At 43.4% G+C, this 19753-nt stretch overlaps 1 protein-coding gene across 2 annotated transcripts; it reads left to right on the forward strand.

Annotated features, from left to right (window-relative positions):
• The first annotated feature begins 929 nt into the window (after positions 1–929).
• On the forward strand, positions 930–17858 carry AHSA2P (activator of HSP90 ATPase homolog 2). Of its 2 annotated transcripts, none has more exons than XM_075925547.2 (9): positions 930–1172; positions 1370–1560; positions 8896–8981; positions 9639–9753; positions 10751–10839; positions 11496–11618; positions 13791–13892; positions 16031–16082; positions 16521–17858. In XM_075925547.2, the coding sequence occupies exons 1-9, from the start codon at positions 1093–1095 to the stop codon at positions 16694–16696; spliced, it is 1014 nt and encodes a 337-aa protein (XP_075781662.1). In that variant the 5' UTR covers positions 930–1092; the 3' UTR covers positions 16697–17858. The 2 variants fall into 2 exon arrangements, with proteins under 2 accessions (XP_075781662.1, XP_075781663.1); XM_075925548.2 differs by lacking the exon at positions 930–1172 and adding an exon at positions 2850–3140 and having other exon boundaries at positions 1422–1560.
• The last annotated feature ends 1895 nt before the right edge of the window (positions 17859–19753 follow it).

The raw sequence follows: 19753 nt of genomic DNA on the forward strand, positions 1-19753 counted from the left end.
CTTGATTTAAGAGATATCTGTTTTAATGTGTCAATATATCAAGGTTCTTCAGTTTCATAGTGAACCATTCACTCTACCAATTCAGCCCTCCCATTCAGCCCATGTAGAGCTCTGTGAGAATTTACAAAATGTACGGCAGTGGCCTTCCAAGGAACCATGGGCCTAGTGTATCTGCTCCAGTATGCTCTCTACCAGTGGGCCATTTTGCTAGCCCTTCCTCTCCATGTTTTTCCTGAAGATCAACATGGAAGCAGTTACCACCCTTCCATGCAGCTATCCCGTGGACTTCCAAGATATGTCTGTGGCTTTGGAGGAGCAGGGATGTAAGAAGGGCAAAGTGAGCAGGGGCCACAGCCTACGTCGTCATGTCCTGCAGCCAGCTGCCAGAATCTGAGCAGGACTTACAACTCAAGGCAGACCTCACGTGCTTGGATCCCTATAGGGAAGATGCAAAAGCGGTGAGGCGTCCTGTGGCACCTTATAGACTAACTGACGTGTAGGAGCATAAGCTTTCGTGGGCAAAGCTTTCGTGGGCAAAGACCCACTTCGTCAGATGCATCCGGCTACCCTTCTGATATAGGGAAGATGGAGATCCACAGGCACCAGGTGCTTGCAGGGGCAGAAGAGGCAGGGAGGGGGTAGGCTGAGGCACGCCAATGAGCAGTTAAAATGTTGGCAGGGCCCAGGCAGAACCATGCTGATCTACAGGAACAACGCGGAGAGGAAGGGCTAGCGGAGCAACGGCCAGGCGGAGGGGAGGGCGTGTTGTGCCTGCAGCGCTGGGGTCCCGTTCGCAGTGACCGCTCAGCACCTCCCACTGCCGCTCTGAAGTGGGGGAGGGGGAGGCTGATCTACTGTAGATTTCTGGGATTTCCCTGACACACGGGGCGCGCTGGTGCCCCCCCCCCCCCCCCCCAAGGCGCTGCAGCCGGGCGGAGGGGGCGGGGCGTGTAACGGCACCGCCCGCCTCTCTCCGCCCCGCCCGGCAGGGACAAGCCGGCGGCGGCGCTGCCTCCGGAGGGACCTGGGCCGCTTCTGGCTCCTTCTCGCTCGCTCTGGGCGCCGGCAGAGGCCGGGCGGGGCGGCAGCGCCATGGCCAAGTGGGGCCAGGGGGACCCGCGCTGGATCGTGGAGGAGCGCGCGGACGCCACCAACGTTAACAACTGGCACTGGTGAGCGGCCGCCCCTCGGGCCCGGGCGCGCGGGAGGGGGGGGGGGGGTGGCCGGGGCGCGGGGCTCGCTGCCGGCTCCGGCCTCCCGCGGGCTCTGTGGCGACGGGCCCCGCGCTGCGGCCCGGGGCTGAGCTCGGCTGTCGCCGCCGCGCGGGATGCTCGCCCCACAGCCCGCCTCTCCCCGCCCTCTGCCGCAGGACGGAGCGGGACGCGACCGGCTGGTCCAGACGCAAACTGGAGCAGCTGCTGGTGGGGCTGGCGGTGGAGGGCGCGGCTGGCCGCTGTGAAATCAGCGCGCTGAAGCGCGTGGAAGGGGAAGCCTCCTGCAACAGCCGCAAGGGGAAGCTGATTTTCTTCTACGAGTGGAGCATCACGCTGGGCTGGACAGGTAACGAGCGGCTGCCGGGGGACGAGGCAGCCGCAGGCGGGGCGTCGTGTGCAGCCAGTGCAGGCTGCGACGGGCAAACTCCTGCAGGCAGCGGCACCCGCCTGATGCCTGAGGTTCGCAGTCGGGGACCGGGGCAGCGGCGGCTCTAAGCCGGTTGCAGGGGTGTCCGCCAAGCAGTGGGCACTAGGCTTGCTGGGGCGCAGGACGCACACCCGAAGCGCTGCTACATGGGCTAAAGCCTGGGCCGCAGAGCCCGGCCACCTAAAGGCTGAATCCTGAGCACCTTCACTGTATGGGCCCCTGGCACAGGTGTCTTGCTTACTATCCACTAATAAAAAACAGGACTGTGTAGCCCTTTAAAGACTTAACAAGATGGTTTATTAGGTGATGAGCTTTCATGGGCCAGACCCACTTCCTCAGATCAAATAGTGGAAGAAAATTGGCATGACCATCTCTACCAAAGGATACAATCAAAAAAATGAACACACATGAAAAGGACAAATCACATTTCAGAATAGAAGGGGGAAGGTGCGGGGAGGTAAATGCCTGTGAGCTAATGATATTGGAGGTGATAATTAGGGAAGCTATCTTTGTAATGGGTAAAATAATTAGCATCCTTGTTAAGACCTAGGTGTAAAGTGTCAAATTTAAGCATGAATGACAGCTCAGAGGATTCTCTTTCAAGTCTGGTGTTAACTACCTGCATCCTGCTTCAAAGACATTTTAAGTCCTTGAGACAATGCCCTTTCTAGTTGAAATGGCAAGAAACTTTTTTCTTTGTGATCCTGTCTAATATCTGTTTTGCGTGCCTTGATTCTTTGGCAAAGTGTCTGAGATGTTTGTCCATTGTACATAGCAGACGGACACTGTTGGCACACGATAGCATAAATTATATTTCTGGATGAGCAGGAATATGTGCTCTTGATCTTATAACTCAGTGAGTTATAAGATCTTATGATCAATGAGCCGCGAGTGTAGACATAGCCCAGCAGTTGCTAGGCCAGCTAAATTGCTATCACTTCTTACAGCTCTGAAGGATAATACTGGATAATTTCTTTGCCTTAAAAGACTCACTTTTGCTGCTCAAAGCTTCATAATCATAGAAATGTGGGGCTGGAAGGGACCTCATGATACCATGTTGTCCACCCCACACACTGGGGTGGGGCCAAATATTTGTAGATCACCCTTAAAAGTGTTTGTGTCATCTACTGTTAAAATGGTAATGAATTTATATCTTGTGTGTAACTGAAAAAGTTTTATCAGGTTTATTTACCACATTTCCATATTAGCACTGAAAACTAATGCAGCATATCTATACGTTAATACCAGAAGAGGACTGTCTAGACAGACCCCATACTTACAGAGCCACCAAGCAGTCAGTGGTGGTCTGTGGATGTAGATGCTCGGCCATGTGAACCTTCTTGCATGATTGGGGCCTTGTGTGGTCGTGTGCACAAGTTTCCTGGAATGATTATTCTAGAAAGCAAACAGAATAATTGTTGGATTGGAGAAGCAGCATATGTTCATAAATGGAATTGAAGTGGCAGAGAAATCAGAGAGGAACAAAATCAGAATCTCAGGTACTAAAATAGGCTATTTTGAAATAGTCTTGACATTTCTGGTCTTTTTTACCCCATACTTAAATTTTATTATTGCAAAACAGGTATATGTTCATTATTTTTTAATAATGAGGCATAACTCATTTTCTTCTTAGTCATAAACAAAGCAATATTTTAATCATGGGTATTTTAATAAAAGTCATGAGGAATAGGTTATAGGCAATAAACAAAAATTCAATGCCACTTTACTGTGACTATGACTATAAACATGGCTGACAATCTTATCTTTGGACTTGTGGGGCCAGCCCAACTGGTGGCTATTTGGGCCATCTGAGAGGCCAGCAGCTGAGGACTGCTGAGCACTGATTTGTACAGCTGTCCCTGGGACTGCTGCTCTGGTTGCTGCTCCACCTGCTCTAGGACCACTGCTCAGGCAGGCCCTAGGGCCAGATATTTGGGGCTGCCAGTGCAGCAGCTGGTGTGACTGTCCCCAGGACCACTCCAGCAGTGGCCGGTGCAGCTGGCTGTGGGCCCACTTCAGGAGTGACCATTGTGGTTGTTGCTGGGGCCAGCTGCTTGGGCTACCCTGGACTCAGCCATACCAGCTACTGCAGAAGTCAGAGTTTATGGTAAGTCATGGAATCTCTGACCTCCGTGACCGACACGCAGCCTTAGTTATAAATGAGACGAGTGGTTCCCAACCTTTTTTATACCACAGATAGGCAAACCCAGTCACAAACTTTTGGTGGACATTATGGTAATTATTTTTAAGAGGTCACATGTTTTTACATTGCATCTGTATGCACACAATATATGTCATAATGGATTAGAGTTCATAGATACCTACAACACTAAAAAAAAATGAAAAGAATCCATTTCTTTATCTTGAGCCCTTAACACCTATGCAAACTTTGTTTGGAATGGAACCATGCGGATGTCGTGAGCTAGTCCTTTTGTTCCAGCATTCAAAAGCGGCCTAAAACCTTTTAACCCACCTGAAATTTTGACACCACCCCATATAGCCTGCCCCAGCCCAGGAGAGAGTCCTATGTCTGCAGCCCAACCAGGGCTGCTGTGTTGAAACAGACAGTCTGGCTCTTACTTCCTGCAGTGCAGATGGGAGCAAGTTAAACTCCAAACAAATACTCCTCTGTCCCCACTTCACTACATAGACACCAGCATCCACCCACCCCTTCTTTACCCCACTTTCCCTCATGCAATCTGCTCTCCCCCAGCCCAGGAGAGAGGCCTATGTCTTCAGCCCAGTTAGGGCTGCTGTGCTGAGATAGTTTGACTCCTGCTGCCTGCAGTCCAAAGGGAAACAAGTGAAGACACCTCAAACTCCCTTCTTTCCCCACCATTTTCCTCACCTACCCCATGCAGTCTGTAGCCTCTCCGCCAGACCAGGAAGCTTAGAGGAGCATGCTGGGTTTCCTCACAGGAAGCTGCAGGCAAACCCAGCTGCTGTAATCAGATTGATGTAATCAAACCTCTCCTCTCTGGTACTTAATGCACACTCCAAACTCCCCTCTTCTTTGGCCCCCTCCCATCCCGCCAGGTACTTACACCTTCCCTCCCTATGTCCCCGTCCCTACCAGTACACTCCTTGTGTGGAGCAGGGAGCTTCTGCTGCTGAGTGAATACCACTCCCCACCCCACCAGGGCCGACTCTAGGTTTTTTGCTGCTCCAAGCAAAACATTTTTTGCCCCCCCCCCTTTTTTTTTCTGTCTGGGGAGGGTGCGCAAATGCTGCTTGCGTGGCTTGCTGGGGGTGCACATGCAAATGCAGATTGTGCGGCTTCCTGGGGGGTGGGGCGTGCGCTCCGGGGGGAGCCCAAACCCCAAGGCATTTTCATCTCCTAGGAGAGAGCCAGGGACTCTCCACATGAGGACATGGGAGGGCAGGGTCATCCACAGAAAGTCAGTTAAAGACTTCCAAAGCATGCAGCTGTTCACATCACCTAGTGCTGGAGTCCCAATCCCACTCCTCACTCTGCAAAGGGATTTTATTATTAGAAGCCTTATAATGACTGAGACTCCAACCCCAACACATAAGCTGTCCAACCCTTGGTGTCCATGGACAAGAATCAGCCTCACTATACAATAAGACAGTTCAAAGAGATTAAGAACTTTTGTTTCAACTCCCCAGCTCAACTGTCCAGAACAAGACAGGCACCAGACAACTAAACCCCACTAGCCTAAGACCTATTCCGTGAGTGCAGCCCTGTGCTCTCTCCTTCAGGGATGGACCAAACAGCCTCTGAAGCAGGATGGATTGATTTAAAACACATTTTGCATCTAAAATTCATTTATTAAACAAAGGAAATATCCATAGTGAATTTAACAGATCGATTCTAGTTATCATGTTCGTCAAGATGTTACAACGCTCTCAACCAGTTTTTTACTGAGAGAAGAGGAAAACAAATTTTTCTGCTTCATCAACTCGGTTTTGCAACGGTGAATGAACTAATCATTGAATTGAACTAGCTGAATAAACCAAAGTGATAAAAACATTCTCTCGTCACCTGCAGAAGAAGCTACTGCTGATGTAAACACTGGTTCCGGGTGCTTACACAGCAACTTACACTAGTGAACTGGTAGAATTTCTTTAAAAGTTGACAGGACACATATTCTATTTAATTTTTAAATTCAATTCATAAGTTATTTAAATAGGTTATGATAAATTTAGGCCATAATTTTTAATTTAATGTTAAAGGTATATTATTTAAAACAAAGCCTATTTAAATAGGATCAAAATTCCAATTTTAATAAAGCTCTCCTTCCCCAGACAGGAAGGGACTTGGGGACATGGGCACTGGGAACACCAGAGTTCCCCTTCCTCAGACAAAGAGGGAGGGAGAATCACCTGGGTCCCAGGCAGGGGTGAGGTTGTCAGTACACAGCACAAAGAGGCTGGGTTCCTGGGCAGGTGTGGGGTGGGGAGAGTTCAGGGCCTCGAGAGTAGGGGGAGAGGGGTATTGTTTAGAGAGCCAGACAGGAGATGGGGATCCAGGAGGGAGGCAAGATGGGAGGGAGAAGAGAAGGCGGGGTCCCAGCAGGGTTGCAGTGGGCCAGGAGGTGGAGTGTGGGGTTGCTGGGCAGAGGCCAGTGCTGGAGCCCACCTGGGGTCCCATTCACAGGCATCAAGGAGTAACAGTTAATTTGAGGGATGGGTTTTGGATCGGACTACCGCATCGAATTAATTTGGGCTACCGGCATTTTAAAATGGCGACCGGCTGCGAATATGCTAATCAAGTGCGGGATATTTAAATCCCACGCTTCATTAGTAACTTTGGTATGCTTCATTTGCCTCCCTAGTCCGAACTAGGGGGCAAGTATAGACATACCCTTTGTGTTTTGTTACTACTTTTTAGTTCTTGTTCTTTAAGTGATTGTTTCTATGTGTAGTGTACTTGAGGTTGTACATGTGCTCAGAATGGCAGTTTTTTCCTAGCAGTGTATGTCTGGTCTGTGCATCCATTCTCCATCAGCTCCGCACCCAAGGCATAAAAGTGGCTGTTGGATCACCATCATCTTAGTTCCTTCTTGCCACTTGTGAACTATGACAGAGCTTCACTGTTCTTGCTCTCTGATTTTAGAAGTTTTAAAAAATGTCTTAGGTAGTTTTTAGTATAGTGTTAGAGATTTAATTTCCTATTTTTTGGTGTGTGAGATGCCAGAGCTATGGAAATGACTGAACTGTGACAGTGATGACCTGCATTTACTTGTTGATGGTACAAGACATAGTCTGGCTTGACCCTTACTTGTAGACTGTGACAGAGAGGGATACCATAAAGATATTGGTGGCGGCTAAAGTCCTACTACAGGACACTGAAGTCTGAGATGTAACTCCAGTTCTGGGAACAGAGAGTCTTCTGGAGGGGGGAAACTAGATGCAGCCATTGGCACCGTTTCCACAGTTCTGGTTGTTGAAGAAAAGGGTACCAGATCCGTCAGTATGGCAGATGCCAGCACAAGGAAGAAGTGAAGAAGCATTACCAGTTTAAGATGGAGCGACTCTTCCAGCACAGCAGCTTGAGATGGTGAAACTGCGCCAGTGTACTGTAATACAGTAGGTGAAGAGTATCTGTCCCCATGAGTGGTACAGACTCCAAATTACTTCCTTGTTGCAGCACTCCTCCTCTAGCTGTTGAGCTATGCACCACTCCTGTTTCAGTGGGATACCTGGGTGGAACATAGCTGCTGTCAGTTTCTTCCTTGTTTCTCTGCTTGGGGTTGGTTCCAAATATTTTCTATGCCTGCAGGACTCTACAAGTGAGTTGGAAATTCCTTACAGATGTAAACCATTGTTCTGCTTCTGGTCACTAGTTACAACAAATCCACTAGCTGTATCTTTGTCTGATCCTCAGTGTTGGAACTGCCTTTCTTTAAATAGTTCAACCACCTATTTTTTTTCAGATGTTCACTTCTGAAATACTTCAGGTATTTTGCTTTCTTTCTTTTTGCTATTTTTTTCCTGAAAAAGCTATTAAGACTCTGCTTTTTCTGTCTAGAGTACTTGCTTTCACTGCTGTTGACACTTATGTAGTTGATAGTAACAGATCCACGCATGCTGCCACCATATATGTCATAGTTTCAGGGATAACTGCATCTTTAACCCTTCTTCTCACCCACTCTGTATTCTGTGAGGCACCCGCTTAAGATTTTAGGTTTCCCAGACCACCCTTTTTGGGGGTGGAGACTTACATCTCTCTCCCTTCATATTTAGGGATTTGGGCTTGTAATCTTTCTGCTGTTTCCTAGAAGGTTTGACTTGGAGCTAGGGGTGCTCTTGGTTACCCCCTCTATTTTGTAGTTTTCAACAAGGCATCTGTGAGACTACATCCTAAGCTTGTCCCTCAGGTGGTGTTGCACCAGCCAAAGTATCCATTGATCTGTGTTTTACCCTATATCTCTTTCTGGCTATGAAGAGGTAGTATGGCTCTCATTGGGCATGCATAGGGCTCTTGCCTTTTTCCTGCAAAGAACAAAGTCTTTTCAAAAGTCTCTTAGACTTTACATCTGCAGCATGTGTAAAAGGAGAGGCCATCTCCTTTCATGGGCTGAGTGGATTTTGGGATGCATATTACTCTAAGATGAACAGTTCCTCCCCTGAGGACAGCATGTGAACATATACAGCGTGATCTTAGGCAACATTGGTAGCTGCACATAGCAATGGCCTTATTCCTGACATCTGCAGAGCGATGACTTGGAGCATTCTGCATACCATCTGCAGACACTATGTGCTGATGCATACAGCTACTTTAGGTATTTCTCTAGGCGGGCAGTGTTCCAGAGCCATACACTTCGCCACCATATATGTCATCATTTTAGGGATAACTGCACCTTTAACTCTTTTCACCACCCTCCTTATTCTTCAAGGCACCTACTTAAGACCTTGAGCTTCCCAGCCATCACCTCCTGCAATCTGTTGTGCCATAAGACTCTACGCATCTGTGTCCTTAAAGAGACAGTATCAGTGAATTACTCCCATAGTGCACTATGTGGTTATTCCTCTTTGTTCCTTTGGTGCAGAGCATGAAGAGTATGTGGATCAGATGGACACTGCTAGGGAAAAATCTGATTCTGGGAATGTGAAACATGAATGCAGTACAAGCAGGGACAACACATCTTTGAAAACTCAAGTTACTACAAAGTAAGAAACCCATCATTTTAAATAGCAGTTCTGCAGAAAGCATATACAAGGGTAAAACTGCTACTATGGAAGATACAGATCTTTAGTTACTACATTTAAGAATTCATTCTGTTAATGCAGGTACAATGAAAGAATCTGGTGAGAAACATGAGGGATCTGTTGAAATTCCTAACCTGTCAGAAGAAAATGAGGTGGATGATACCGAGGTAGGTAATAAATACTAACTTAGCTGAATAGGGCAGGAATTGTTACATAAAATCAATACATTAGGTTGCCATTAAATTTTCTGTTAACTGAGTAATAGTTACAAATGACTTTTTTTAAAAAAAAGCTTACTCTGTGAATACCTGGGACAATAACATGTGGTTAACTTTTCTGTAGTATTCTAAAGATAAAATGTCAAGAAACAAAAAGTCTCATTTCTGATACATGATTACATATCTTCCAAAATTAGCTTCTAAGTATGAGCAGTATCTGATGTTAGATGAAGTTCATGGCAATACAGACCCACGTGTTTGAGATAAGAGTTAAGCCTCATTTTTTTAAATCTTAAGGCCTTTACTTTGGTGCTAGCCTAATGATGTAGTTGATACTATGGTTTCTAAATCCTCCTGGAAGGGGGTGCAACCTATCTAAACTCCTGACTAGTTCTTCTGTTATTATGGAAACAAAATTGCTTGTTTCCTTTAGAAAAATAAAATAAAATATATCCTGTTTTAGCTTATAGGTGTGATAAGTTTTCACTTGAATATCTATTCTGCACCTGTCCTCTGAATAAATCAAAGATAGCATTTTCCAGCACTTTTGTTCCCCAAAAATCAAAATGTACAAAGCATCTTATACATTTGTATGTTTATTTGTAGATAAGTGTAAGCAAAAAGGAAGGAGATGGAGACATGCTAAAGGATTTTATGCGAACAGAAGGAACTTCAAAAGTTAGGCAGGCTCTCAGAGATTATCTGAAAGCTCTTAAAACAGGTACATTAAGATAATTTCTTCAGACTGTGATTATATGGGCCCCATTTTGGGCAATCTCGCTTCTTAAATAAATAGATCAATTTTAATCTGAGTTGGTAGAAGTGGTTTTCATATTACTTTAACAACAAAACCAAATGTCTTCATTTTAATGCAATATTATAAATAAGGTTTATTTTCACCAAATTCAGGATATTCAAAGGTTTGGGGTTTTTAAAAATGTGTATTTTGCAGTAATGCCCAGCGGTACTAATCAGGACCAAAACCATATTGTCATAGGTGGTATACAAAGACAGAGATACAGTCCTTGCCCTGATCTCACAAATTAATTGGCTGAGCAAAGTAAAGCCATGCACTCAACTCAGGACACATCTAGACTACGTTTTAATTTTGAAAGAGGATATGCAAATTCCACGGGAATTTGCATGTCTTCCAATTGCGTTTTTGAAAGAGGATCTTTCGAAAGCGAAAGTAGTCTGGACACGTTTTTTGAAAAACCGCGTAAACCTCCTTTTTTTTTTTTAAGAAAGAGCGGGTTTTTCGAAAAAGGGTTTTTTTGCCGGAAAAAAATGCATCCAGACTATACTTTCACTTTTGAAAGATCCTCTTTCAAAAATGTGATCAGAAAATGATATGCAAATTCCCCAGAATTTTCATATCCTCTTTTGAAATTAAAACAGTGTCTAGACATGCCCTCAGTGGCATTTATCTGTGTCTGTAATTTGATACCTTCTGAAAACAGTATTCAGTCAATTCTAAGATTTCAGGGAATGTTCGAGGCATAAGTGGACAGAACTCTTTTGATTTTGATGAAAAAACAGAAAACTGAAAAAGCTAGATTTTAGTAGAAATCAGTCTGTTTTGGTTTTCAGATCTTTACCCAAGCAAATATGGTTCTGAGCAGAAGGGGAAGGGCTTATCTGTAGAGAGTGAGGGGCCTAGCTTAATGTACAGGTAGGCCTCCTTTTGGACAGTATTTTTTTACTTCTTTTATTTACAGAGTTTACTCTGGGAATGATCCTACCAACCAAAACCTCAGCTGGTCAGGAACTGGCAGTTAAAAAAAAATCAAGTGAGAAAAACATGCAGGTATGCTGGCTTTAGGAGTTATGTAAGATTCAATGAGAGAGATGGATGTTATTGGGCCCAAACTCTGTCATCATAGAACAAAGAACTTAAGATGTATCCCATAACAGATGTGCAGTGTTAATCAAACAGTTTTTGGTGCACTTTTAAGAACACCTTTGAGTTGGGAAGCAGTTTAATTCACTAACATATTGTGCAAGTTCATAGCTATGATCAGTGTCTGTAGTGCTCAGGTTATGTGGAAATAGTCATTACTGGGCCATGTTCTTCAGATAGTGAAAGGGAGATCGAAGGTGCCCAGTTATTCACTTCCAATGTTCTAACGGTAACAGTGAGGGAGAGGCTAAAATTTGTCTGCTTCCCTCATTTCCTCTGATTAATTCAAGCCACATTGTGTCACCCAAAACATGTTAGGGTTGCCAGATTTTCCTAGTGCTTTACGGTGGTGCTCACTCAGTCTAACCCGTATGGTATCATGTAATTAATGCATATGTACCAGTAGATTTACATTTGCATTAGCAACCTGAAACTTGGAATTCCCTAACTTCTTTGTTTTGTTGAGTTCGCAACCCTAACTCTAATATAGAGTTTTGGCGTGGAATAGATTTGTGCTTTGCTATTCATATACAATGGCAATTTAACCTGAGTTTGCTTTACAGGATTCTGTCTTACCAGTTTCTTTGGATACAATTGGTGTAAGAATTCCAACAGTAAAGATACTCCTGAAAGACATGTTTGACTCTCCGGCAGAGGAACTTTATAGCATCTTTACAACTAAAGAAGTAAGAAGCCTTTTGTATTGCATGGGACCACCTATTTTTAGTAATATAACTACAGTGATTGGTGTACCAGAAAGAATAGTTATTTTATATGAAGAATTTAATTATAATCAGAAATGAGAAATATTATATGTAACTTTCATAGTAGGGATGTGAGAAATGAAAAAAAAATCACGTAACAGATACAATTTCTATTGGTTACACAGTTCCTGAGGCCGCTGGCACTTCTGGCCCCATGCGGAGCTGGAGCAAATCTCCACCTATGGTGGGTGGCTCTGGGGCACCGGTGTTTACCAGTAACCCATTCACATTCCTATTTCATAGTGCTCAGTGCAACTCACTCACATACTCCCATTTGTACAATATTGGGAAATCTGGTCAAACAAGGACTGAAATACAATCAGCTACTTCTTATTGCTAGTAACTTCAGCTCTAGTACCGTAATGTAGGATTATACCTGTAATTCTAACTAGCACCATTTGTGCTGTTTGATGATAAAGACCTACAATGATGTGTAAAGTGGTGAGCAAAATTGAGATTTTTATATATGCATCTATTTTATTGAGCTATTTTGTTTGTGTATTGGTGTGAAGCTGGCCAGCTAGCAATCCTCAAAAGAAGGGTCTGCTCAGTTTTTTTTAGCCCTGTCAGCAAGCTTTTGATGTCATTTCCTGTGAGGTATTGATCACCTACTTTCAGATCTTTCCAAAGTAACCATTTGGCAGTCTTGTTCTTTTCTTTCTGAGCATTTTTGGAAGGTGATGCTGGTCCACTGTTTATCTACCCACAACAGCTTCTTTGGTATTTTGTTATTGTTCTGGTTCACTGTGGATTTAAAACCCACATTAATAGAGAATTGGCAAGTCTTATGATGCATGTCATGGGTATGCAAGTGAGATGTAGTTCTGTTTCCGTTACACTCATCTTAAAATATTTATTATTACTAAGTATTATTATAGTAATCCATTATGTAAGCATTTGTAATAGGCATTTAGGCAACTATAGAGGAAGCAAGGGGGGAAGCAAGAGCCAGTGCTGGGGGGAGCCGGCTTAAAAGTCGGTTTCCCCAGCACCATCTCCACGGGGGCAGAGGTGCAATGGGGGAGCAGGAGTGATCCAGGACAGCTGAGTCCTGGCTCACACCTAGTTCTTTGCTGAGCATCTGCTTTATAAATGTACTAAGAGCCTGGTGGGCCTTACTGTCTGGAACTTGACATGAGCCACACCCCGTTCCCTGCTGCGCCTCTGTCTTTTAAATGTAGTTAAATGTAGTAAGAACTAACCCTGCTGCAGTTCTGTAGTTTCTCCCTTATTGACTAATGTAGTAGTTGATGGAATTTCCATCGACTTGATTAGCTGATTAAACGCAATTTAACATCCTTAATTTGTAATCCAAAGATGTTAAAGTTCTCTACAAATGTTAAGCATTCTTATCCCCATTTACAGCTAGATTCCATTAGCTGCTATGTGCATGGATATGATTACCTCTACCTCCAAGGTGTGAATATTAATGACACACTCTTACAAGGGTTTCTGTGGAGAAGTATTCATATAGCAAGTTTAGGATTGCATCAGTCCTGAGGAGCCCTGCAATATCAGAGGATTTAAAACTGGAATACAAATGCTTCCAAAAATTGTAATTCTCAGGATGATCACGGACTAATCTTCTGATATGGGAGAGAGAATATAACATCTCATGACTTTCCAATTAATCCTGCTTCCTGTGCCCATAATGCTGTTGCCAACTCCTCTGGGCAGGAGGAAGATCAGACTGCCTGTTTTCTAATCCAGATATAGTTACAGCCACTTTCCTTCCCCATCACTTGCTTTGAACTCTCTACTTCTGTTTCACCTAATGGCTGCTTCCATATACCCTTATTGATTGCTCCTTCTGCCTACCAAGCATGTTTCTCAGCACTTGATAACTTAGTCACATTATGATATGTTGATTTGACTGGAGCACTTTAAAGTTCAAGGACTTTATATGGATTTTATAGGTCTAGCCATTAATCCCAGAAACACTGGCATTAGGGAGTCTCCAGTAGTCCTTTTAGTTCATTCCAGTAGCCTGGAAGGATACATGGTTTCAATAAGCTATCCAGAAATTTCAGAAGGGGAGGTATTGAATAGATGTTCTAATTCTTCCACTGTGCACAGTTGCTTTTTGTTTTTTAGTTGGTGCAGAAATTTTCTAAAAGTCGTGCTGTGATCGAAGCCAAAAGAGGAGGGAAACTTCAGATGTTTGATGGATATGTTACTGGAGAATATGTAGAACTGGTAAGTTGAAACCTTGTTTTTCGGTTAAGAAGGGGCTGAAATTACTATTATACAGGGGGCAATACTGAGTAAAGTGTAAGCTTGCTGTAGTTTCTCTAATGCAGATTTAGTTTATAAAAAAACAAAATCACATCAATTCCCAACTTTCTCCTTGTTTGGCCCAGATTATCCATCATGTGGGTTGGAATCACTGGACAAGGAAGAATGTTTGCCTTAGTTTTTCCTTAGTAGGAAGGTTGGGGATTGAGTTTACATATCAGAGGAGCCCAGCTCCTACTACATTTAAACTGCAGAGCGCAGTGGGGGTAGGTCTGGGACCTGGTGTGAGCTGGCTCTGGACCACTGCAGCTCAACCTTTTAAATGTAGTAAGCTGGGCAGCTCTTACTACATTTAAAAGACAAAGATGAAGTGCAGGACCCAGCACGAGCTGTGCCTAAGCTGGGAGTGAAGCAGTCCGGACCTGGAGCAAGCCAGGCCTGCTTCAGTCTCGGCTCACACTGGGTCCTGCACTGTGCCTCTGTCTCCCCTGCCCTCCCTCCCCCGCACCGCAGAGATGGGGCTGGGCAGAACCAGCTTTTAAGCCAGCTCCCCCCAGCACCAGCTCCTGCTTTCCCCACTTGCTGCCTCTGATAGAGACAGCAGTGGAGGAGAAATGCAAGTAGTTGACTCGACTACCCAACAAGCTTAGGCTTAACTGATCGACTACTCTTACATCCCTAGCTGCAACCCATGAAACATATAGAGGTTCCTTTTACATGTCAAAAGTTGTTTCATAAACAAAAGCAAGACCTAGAGAAAATGCTCTGTCCTGATTCTTTTAGAACGTTGTCTTGAAGCTCTTTAATCATTCAGGGATTTTCAATTTCAGTTACTTAAATCAAACCCTCAGTAGTTTAGTAAACCTTTTTTTTTTTTTTTTGGAGGGGGGAATTACTGCAGACTCCGGAGGATTTAGTTCGAGGTATTTCATCTTTCAGGAAGTCCTCAGATTTCTTAAAGCATGAGATCACCTTTCCCCCAAATGGAGCTGAGAAGGCTGTGGTTCCACTTACAGTAAAGATGTTGACACTTGGAAACACACTGATAAAATAATTCATTTGATACTGGCAGGACTGGCTATAAAAAATAAAAAAAGACTCCACAGATTTTAATGACCATAACAAAGAACCTCTGCAGGCAAAATCTCAGTCAACAACCAAATAACTGGCAAGTGCCACATAGAAAAATAGTTACAGTGGTTATGTTAACACAAATGGAATAGATACTGATGACTGATCCTACCTGGCCTCTAGCGGCAGTTATGAATATGAAAATATCCCTTTTTGTAAACTGCTTTGAAGGCTGGGCAAATATACTGAATAGGAGACTGCACCACTGCTCTAAACCAGTCACATCAAGGTTCTGGATTAACACTCTGCCAGTTTGCTTCCATTTCCCAATTTCAGCTATTTGCGGAGACACCAAACTATCTAAAACTGATGATCTAGAGCTGAATGTTATCTTACAGATGGTACCACAGCCCACACCATCTCACCACTATATCTTCCAGTGGGCCTCAAATGTACATTCAGCAAGATGGGTTGCACAATAGAGGGCTCTAGAGGTGGCTGATCAGTTAGCCTCCCCCTTTTTGCGCCATTTCTCAGATGAAAATGCAAAAACCACTGTACTAATCCCAGTCACCTATGCTAAGGTCCATAATATAAAAGGCTGTTGATTAGAGCTGTAGCTATAAGCATGAGCAACTGACCTTTCTCCACTGCTAGGAGACAGGGAAGTGTGTTCTATGATTAGAGCTGGATAAAAATTGGGATTCTCAAGTGTTTTCCCCTCACATGTATTGTTTTCCTAACTTGTGCCAGTTGGAGACATCAGAAATTGAAAGGGAAATAGCCCTAAAATTTCAGAATTTGGGGGGAAGAAAGTTTTTACCAAACCTGCTTTTTCATAGAAAAAAATTAATTTGACAGAACGCTGTTTTATGATGTACAAAGTTCTCTCATTAGACAATTCTTTGCTGGCATCTGCTAGGATTCTCTTGGAAGGAGATTTGGGTGAGCCCTCAGATGAAATTCTTAAAGGCAGAAAAAGGATTGTTAGTTTTGTAATGATATTTGTACATCTATTTTTCTTATAGTTACCCAATCAAAGGATTATCATGAAATGGAGATGCAGGAACTGGCCTTATGGTATGTCTTTTCTTCTGCGCAGGATTTTCAAAGGAATTTCGGTTTGAGAAAGCACAATATAATGCCTGTTAGTCTGTAAGGTGCCACAGGACTCCTCGTCGCTTTTGCAGATTCAGACTAACATAGCTACCCCTCTGATACATAAATACTGTGCTTACAAAGACAGAACAAACGCCTTAGTCTCACTGAAGTAACAGATTTATTGGAGCAAAGACCCACTTCATCAGATGCATGTGATGAAAACTTATGCTCCAATAAATCTGTTTGTCTATAAGATGCCACAGGACTCCTCGTTGCTTTTACATTTATGTACTAGATGCAATAGCTGAGTTAATGAAAGATTGACTTTTTAGATGTATAGTAAAGCAAACTTTTATCAGGTATTAAAACAAAGTTTATCAAACCTATTACTAAATATTGTACCTTCTCTTCTTCCAGAACATTATGCAACAATTGCTTTGAATTTCAAGGATCAGGCAACTCAAACTGAATTACAGTTAGAATGCAAAGGAGTTCCTGCCTGTAATGAAGACAGTACAAGACAGTGTTGGCAAAAGCAGCATTTTGAAGAAATACATGTTTTACTGCAGCAGACCAAAGTAAATGCTGAATAATAATAGTAGTGTGCCTAGTTTTATTAGTGCATTACTTCGTGTGTATGCACACACACACTATAAAAATAAAAGATTGTCTCCCTTTTTTGTCCCTCTCCCCAGCTTTAAGAAAATAATTTGGGGGATGAAAAGATCCAGTGCTGTGATACTGTAAGTGCTATTGATGGATCTTTAGTGAATGAGATGGCCTTTTCCAACAGTGTCATTATGTATTTAGACACCTTCAGTTTGAGAACTGGTCAGTGTTTTATCTATAACTTAAATGTGGAAACTGAGTGAAACTCAGCTGCTATAGAACTCATGGTTTTACATCACATAGGGATGTCCTGTAGACACTAGCTGCCCTAACTTGGACCTGAACTAGGACTACTTAGTAAAGAAGTAAAGTGTGCATTATTCAGTAAGAATCCATTCTGAGTTGAAATTCACTTAAACTAAAGCACTTAATTTCAAACAATGGATAAACTCCACACAGGCTTATGTTTTCAGACAGCAAAGCTACTACACATTGGAAAGACTCAGTCGTCTCTATAGAAGGCTTTACCATAGGTCCAAGGGTTAACAAAATTAGACCAACAACCCTTGAACACCGTGCTCTAAAGATACCATTATTTTAGTCTGTTTTCCTTTCATTCTCTCTTAATGGAATGAAAGTTGTGATGAGAGTTGCTGCTCTGGCAGAGATGTCAGTGAGGCTAGAAGTGAGTAACTTAATTTTGTATTTCAACAATTTCCACATTTATTTAAAAACCAAGTCATACTAATACCGCTTTCTTTTGTAAACATATTTTTAACTTAGATCCTCTCTGTCATTCCATTCCAGCCATGGAAATGTAATGAAAGCAAAGCAAATAAAACCCCAACCTTTTGACATGGATACACCACGAGGGGTTAATATTGAATATACCAATGATTTATCTGAAAGTTAGAAAGACTGAGGCAGAATTATTGAATGTATTCAGTAATTTTGTAACCAAATTGAATAAAAATGACTTCTGTGCAATACTGAATTTAAGACAAAATTGGCTAAGAAAAATCATGAAAGCGACAGAGGTGACTCCAACTGCATTTTTGGGGAGTGTTATTACTCTGCACTTGTTTTCATGTGTTAATTGAATGCACAGAATAGCAGTCATGTTAATAAAGAACATTTTTACAATGAGTGCGCTTTATTTCCTCTCTAATGGATCTTGTTCACCACACGCTTCTAACCAGCAGTGCATCTCTCTGCCCAAGCTTAAAGGATTCTTTAGAAAATAAAGTTTCCTTGCACGCGGTTTTGTGACAAGACTAAAACTATGCAGACATTGTAAAGTACAAGCTTGTACTGGACACCATATGATATTTTCATTGCATGTAAGTTTAAATTACATAGAGGACAAGGAAGCTTTGGTCTTCCTGAAAGTTATTTTCTCCTACATAGAGTTCTGCCCAAAAGAATGGCTCTTCCCTAGCCAAAATAATACTCTGTCACTGATCTATGGAGCAGATTTGCTCAGTGTACATCTATGATAGTTCCAGTAAGTTCCAACTTACTGCCAACTGAAGCTAGAATCCAAGAGCCAAGCTGTGATCCTCCTGGCTCATAAATCACCAGCAGAAAAGAATCTGCCATTAGAATTTAGACTTGAATTTAGTCAGAATTCCACTGAAGGAAATGGGGGAGGCACAGTAAGCACAGGCATCTTTTCTGTAATGTTTGGGTTAGGGCCTTGTTAATATTTGATGCATGGACCAAAAAAGAATTCAGATCATGCTGATAGTTAAATTCCAGCAGTCATATTTACTGCACGTCACCTTTAACTATAAAGTACTTGGGTTGAGCTCAAAAAAAAAATCCTCCATTGCACAAGATGACCTTATTAAAGAAAGCACATACACATTTGCTTGCTGCAAACAACAACAGTGTCTGGACAGCAAACAGCAGTGAGCTCACAAGGTTACGTGAAGCTCGCTACCGTTAATGACATAGCCTTTCTTGGGAGGTAAGAAATCTCTCTGCTAACATACAAAAGGATAGGGGTGTCAATAGGTAAAGAGTTACCCAGTAAGCATCACCCTTAACTGGCAGGCCAGGAGGGAGGCAGATGGCAGAGCTGGCTGCTCCAGCTGGGCTGGAATGGTCCCCAGCCTATGATCCTGTTTAATCAATTAACGCATTAAACTTGGTGTTTAATTGGTTAACTGATTAAACAGGATTTTAAATCTCTACTAGGAACTGAAATTACTCAATCTATGGGCATAGGTTTGAAATGTTGAGTTTATTTATGCTGGTGGACCAGTATTATTCGTAATTTGCTAAATATTTAAGGTACAGGGTGGCAATTATTCAAAGTCCTAGTACGGGGGAGGGTGTCAGAAATTTTAGTCTAGGGGGTTGCCAGCACAAAAAGGTTGAGGAATGCTGCTGTGTAGGGTAATGGGGTACCACAGGCAGACACCAATGAGGGTACAGCACTATGGATGGAAGCAGTTCAGAGGATATGAACACAGAAAGAACAAAGAGTTATTTAAGGATATAGCATACTGCTCTCAGTTACATACAGAGGGTCTTCCACCCCATGGGTGCCCAAACCAACAAGCTGCAGTCATTCCCATTCTTCCTTTCTGGCCTCATGACTAAGTACCCACAGTGGAACAGCTTCAGCAACTGACTGAGGGAGCTCCACATGACCGATTGAGGGAGCTCCTCATCAGACTATCCCATAGCTCCGTGGTTAGAGCACTCTCCTGAGAGGTGGGAGGCTCCTGTTTAAAGCTATTCTCCCTGACAGGGCAGCAAGGAAAAATGAACTTGCTCCCTCCCCTAGTTGAGTGCTCTAAGCACTGGGCTAAAAGTCTAGGCGGGCATGGCCTGCACCACCACCTGCTGTTTTGTGAGGAACAAGGCTCACTCAGTCTCAAGAAAACTACCACTGCCCCCGCTTCCTCCTGGTTTGTGTGGAAAGAGGGAGGGGCACACAACCCAGTCACACAAGAAACTATTTAGCACCTAAGCCACAGACTCCAGGAATAGGGGTTGCTATTTGTGGATCACTAGCAGACAGGCATTTCCCT

This window comes from Pelodiscus sinensis, chromosome 3 (assembly GCF_052426305.1).
Source record: "Pelodiscus sinensis isolate ZL-2025 chromosome 3, ASM5242630v1, whole genome shotgun sequence".
Taxonomy (NCBI): domain Eukaryota; kingdom Metazoa; phylum Chordata; order Testudines; family Trionychidae; genus Pelodiscus; species Pelodiscus sinensis.

What these genes read in the sequence shown, in the direction of transcription:
- AHSA2P (XM_075925547.2), top strand. Translation starts at nt 1,093, where the DNA reads ATGGCCAAGTGGGGCCAGGGGGACCCGCGCTGGATCGTGGAGGAGCGC. An exon ending in ATGAGGTGGATGATACCGAG is followed by an intron (nt 8,982 to 9,638) that starts GTAGGTAATAAA and finishes GTTTATTTGTAG; the next exon opens with ATAAGTGTAAGCAAAAAGGA. An exon ending in GCATCTTTACAACTAAAGAA is followed by an intron (nt 11,619 to 13,790) that starts GTAAGAAGCCTT and finishes TTTGTTTTTTAG; the next exon opens with TTGGTGCAGAAATTTTCTAA.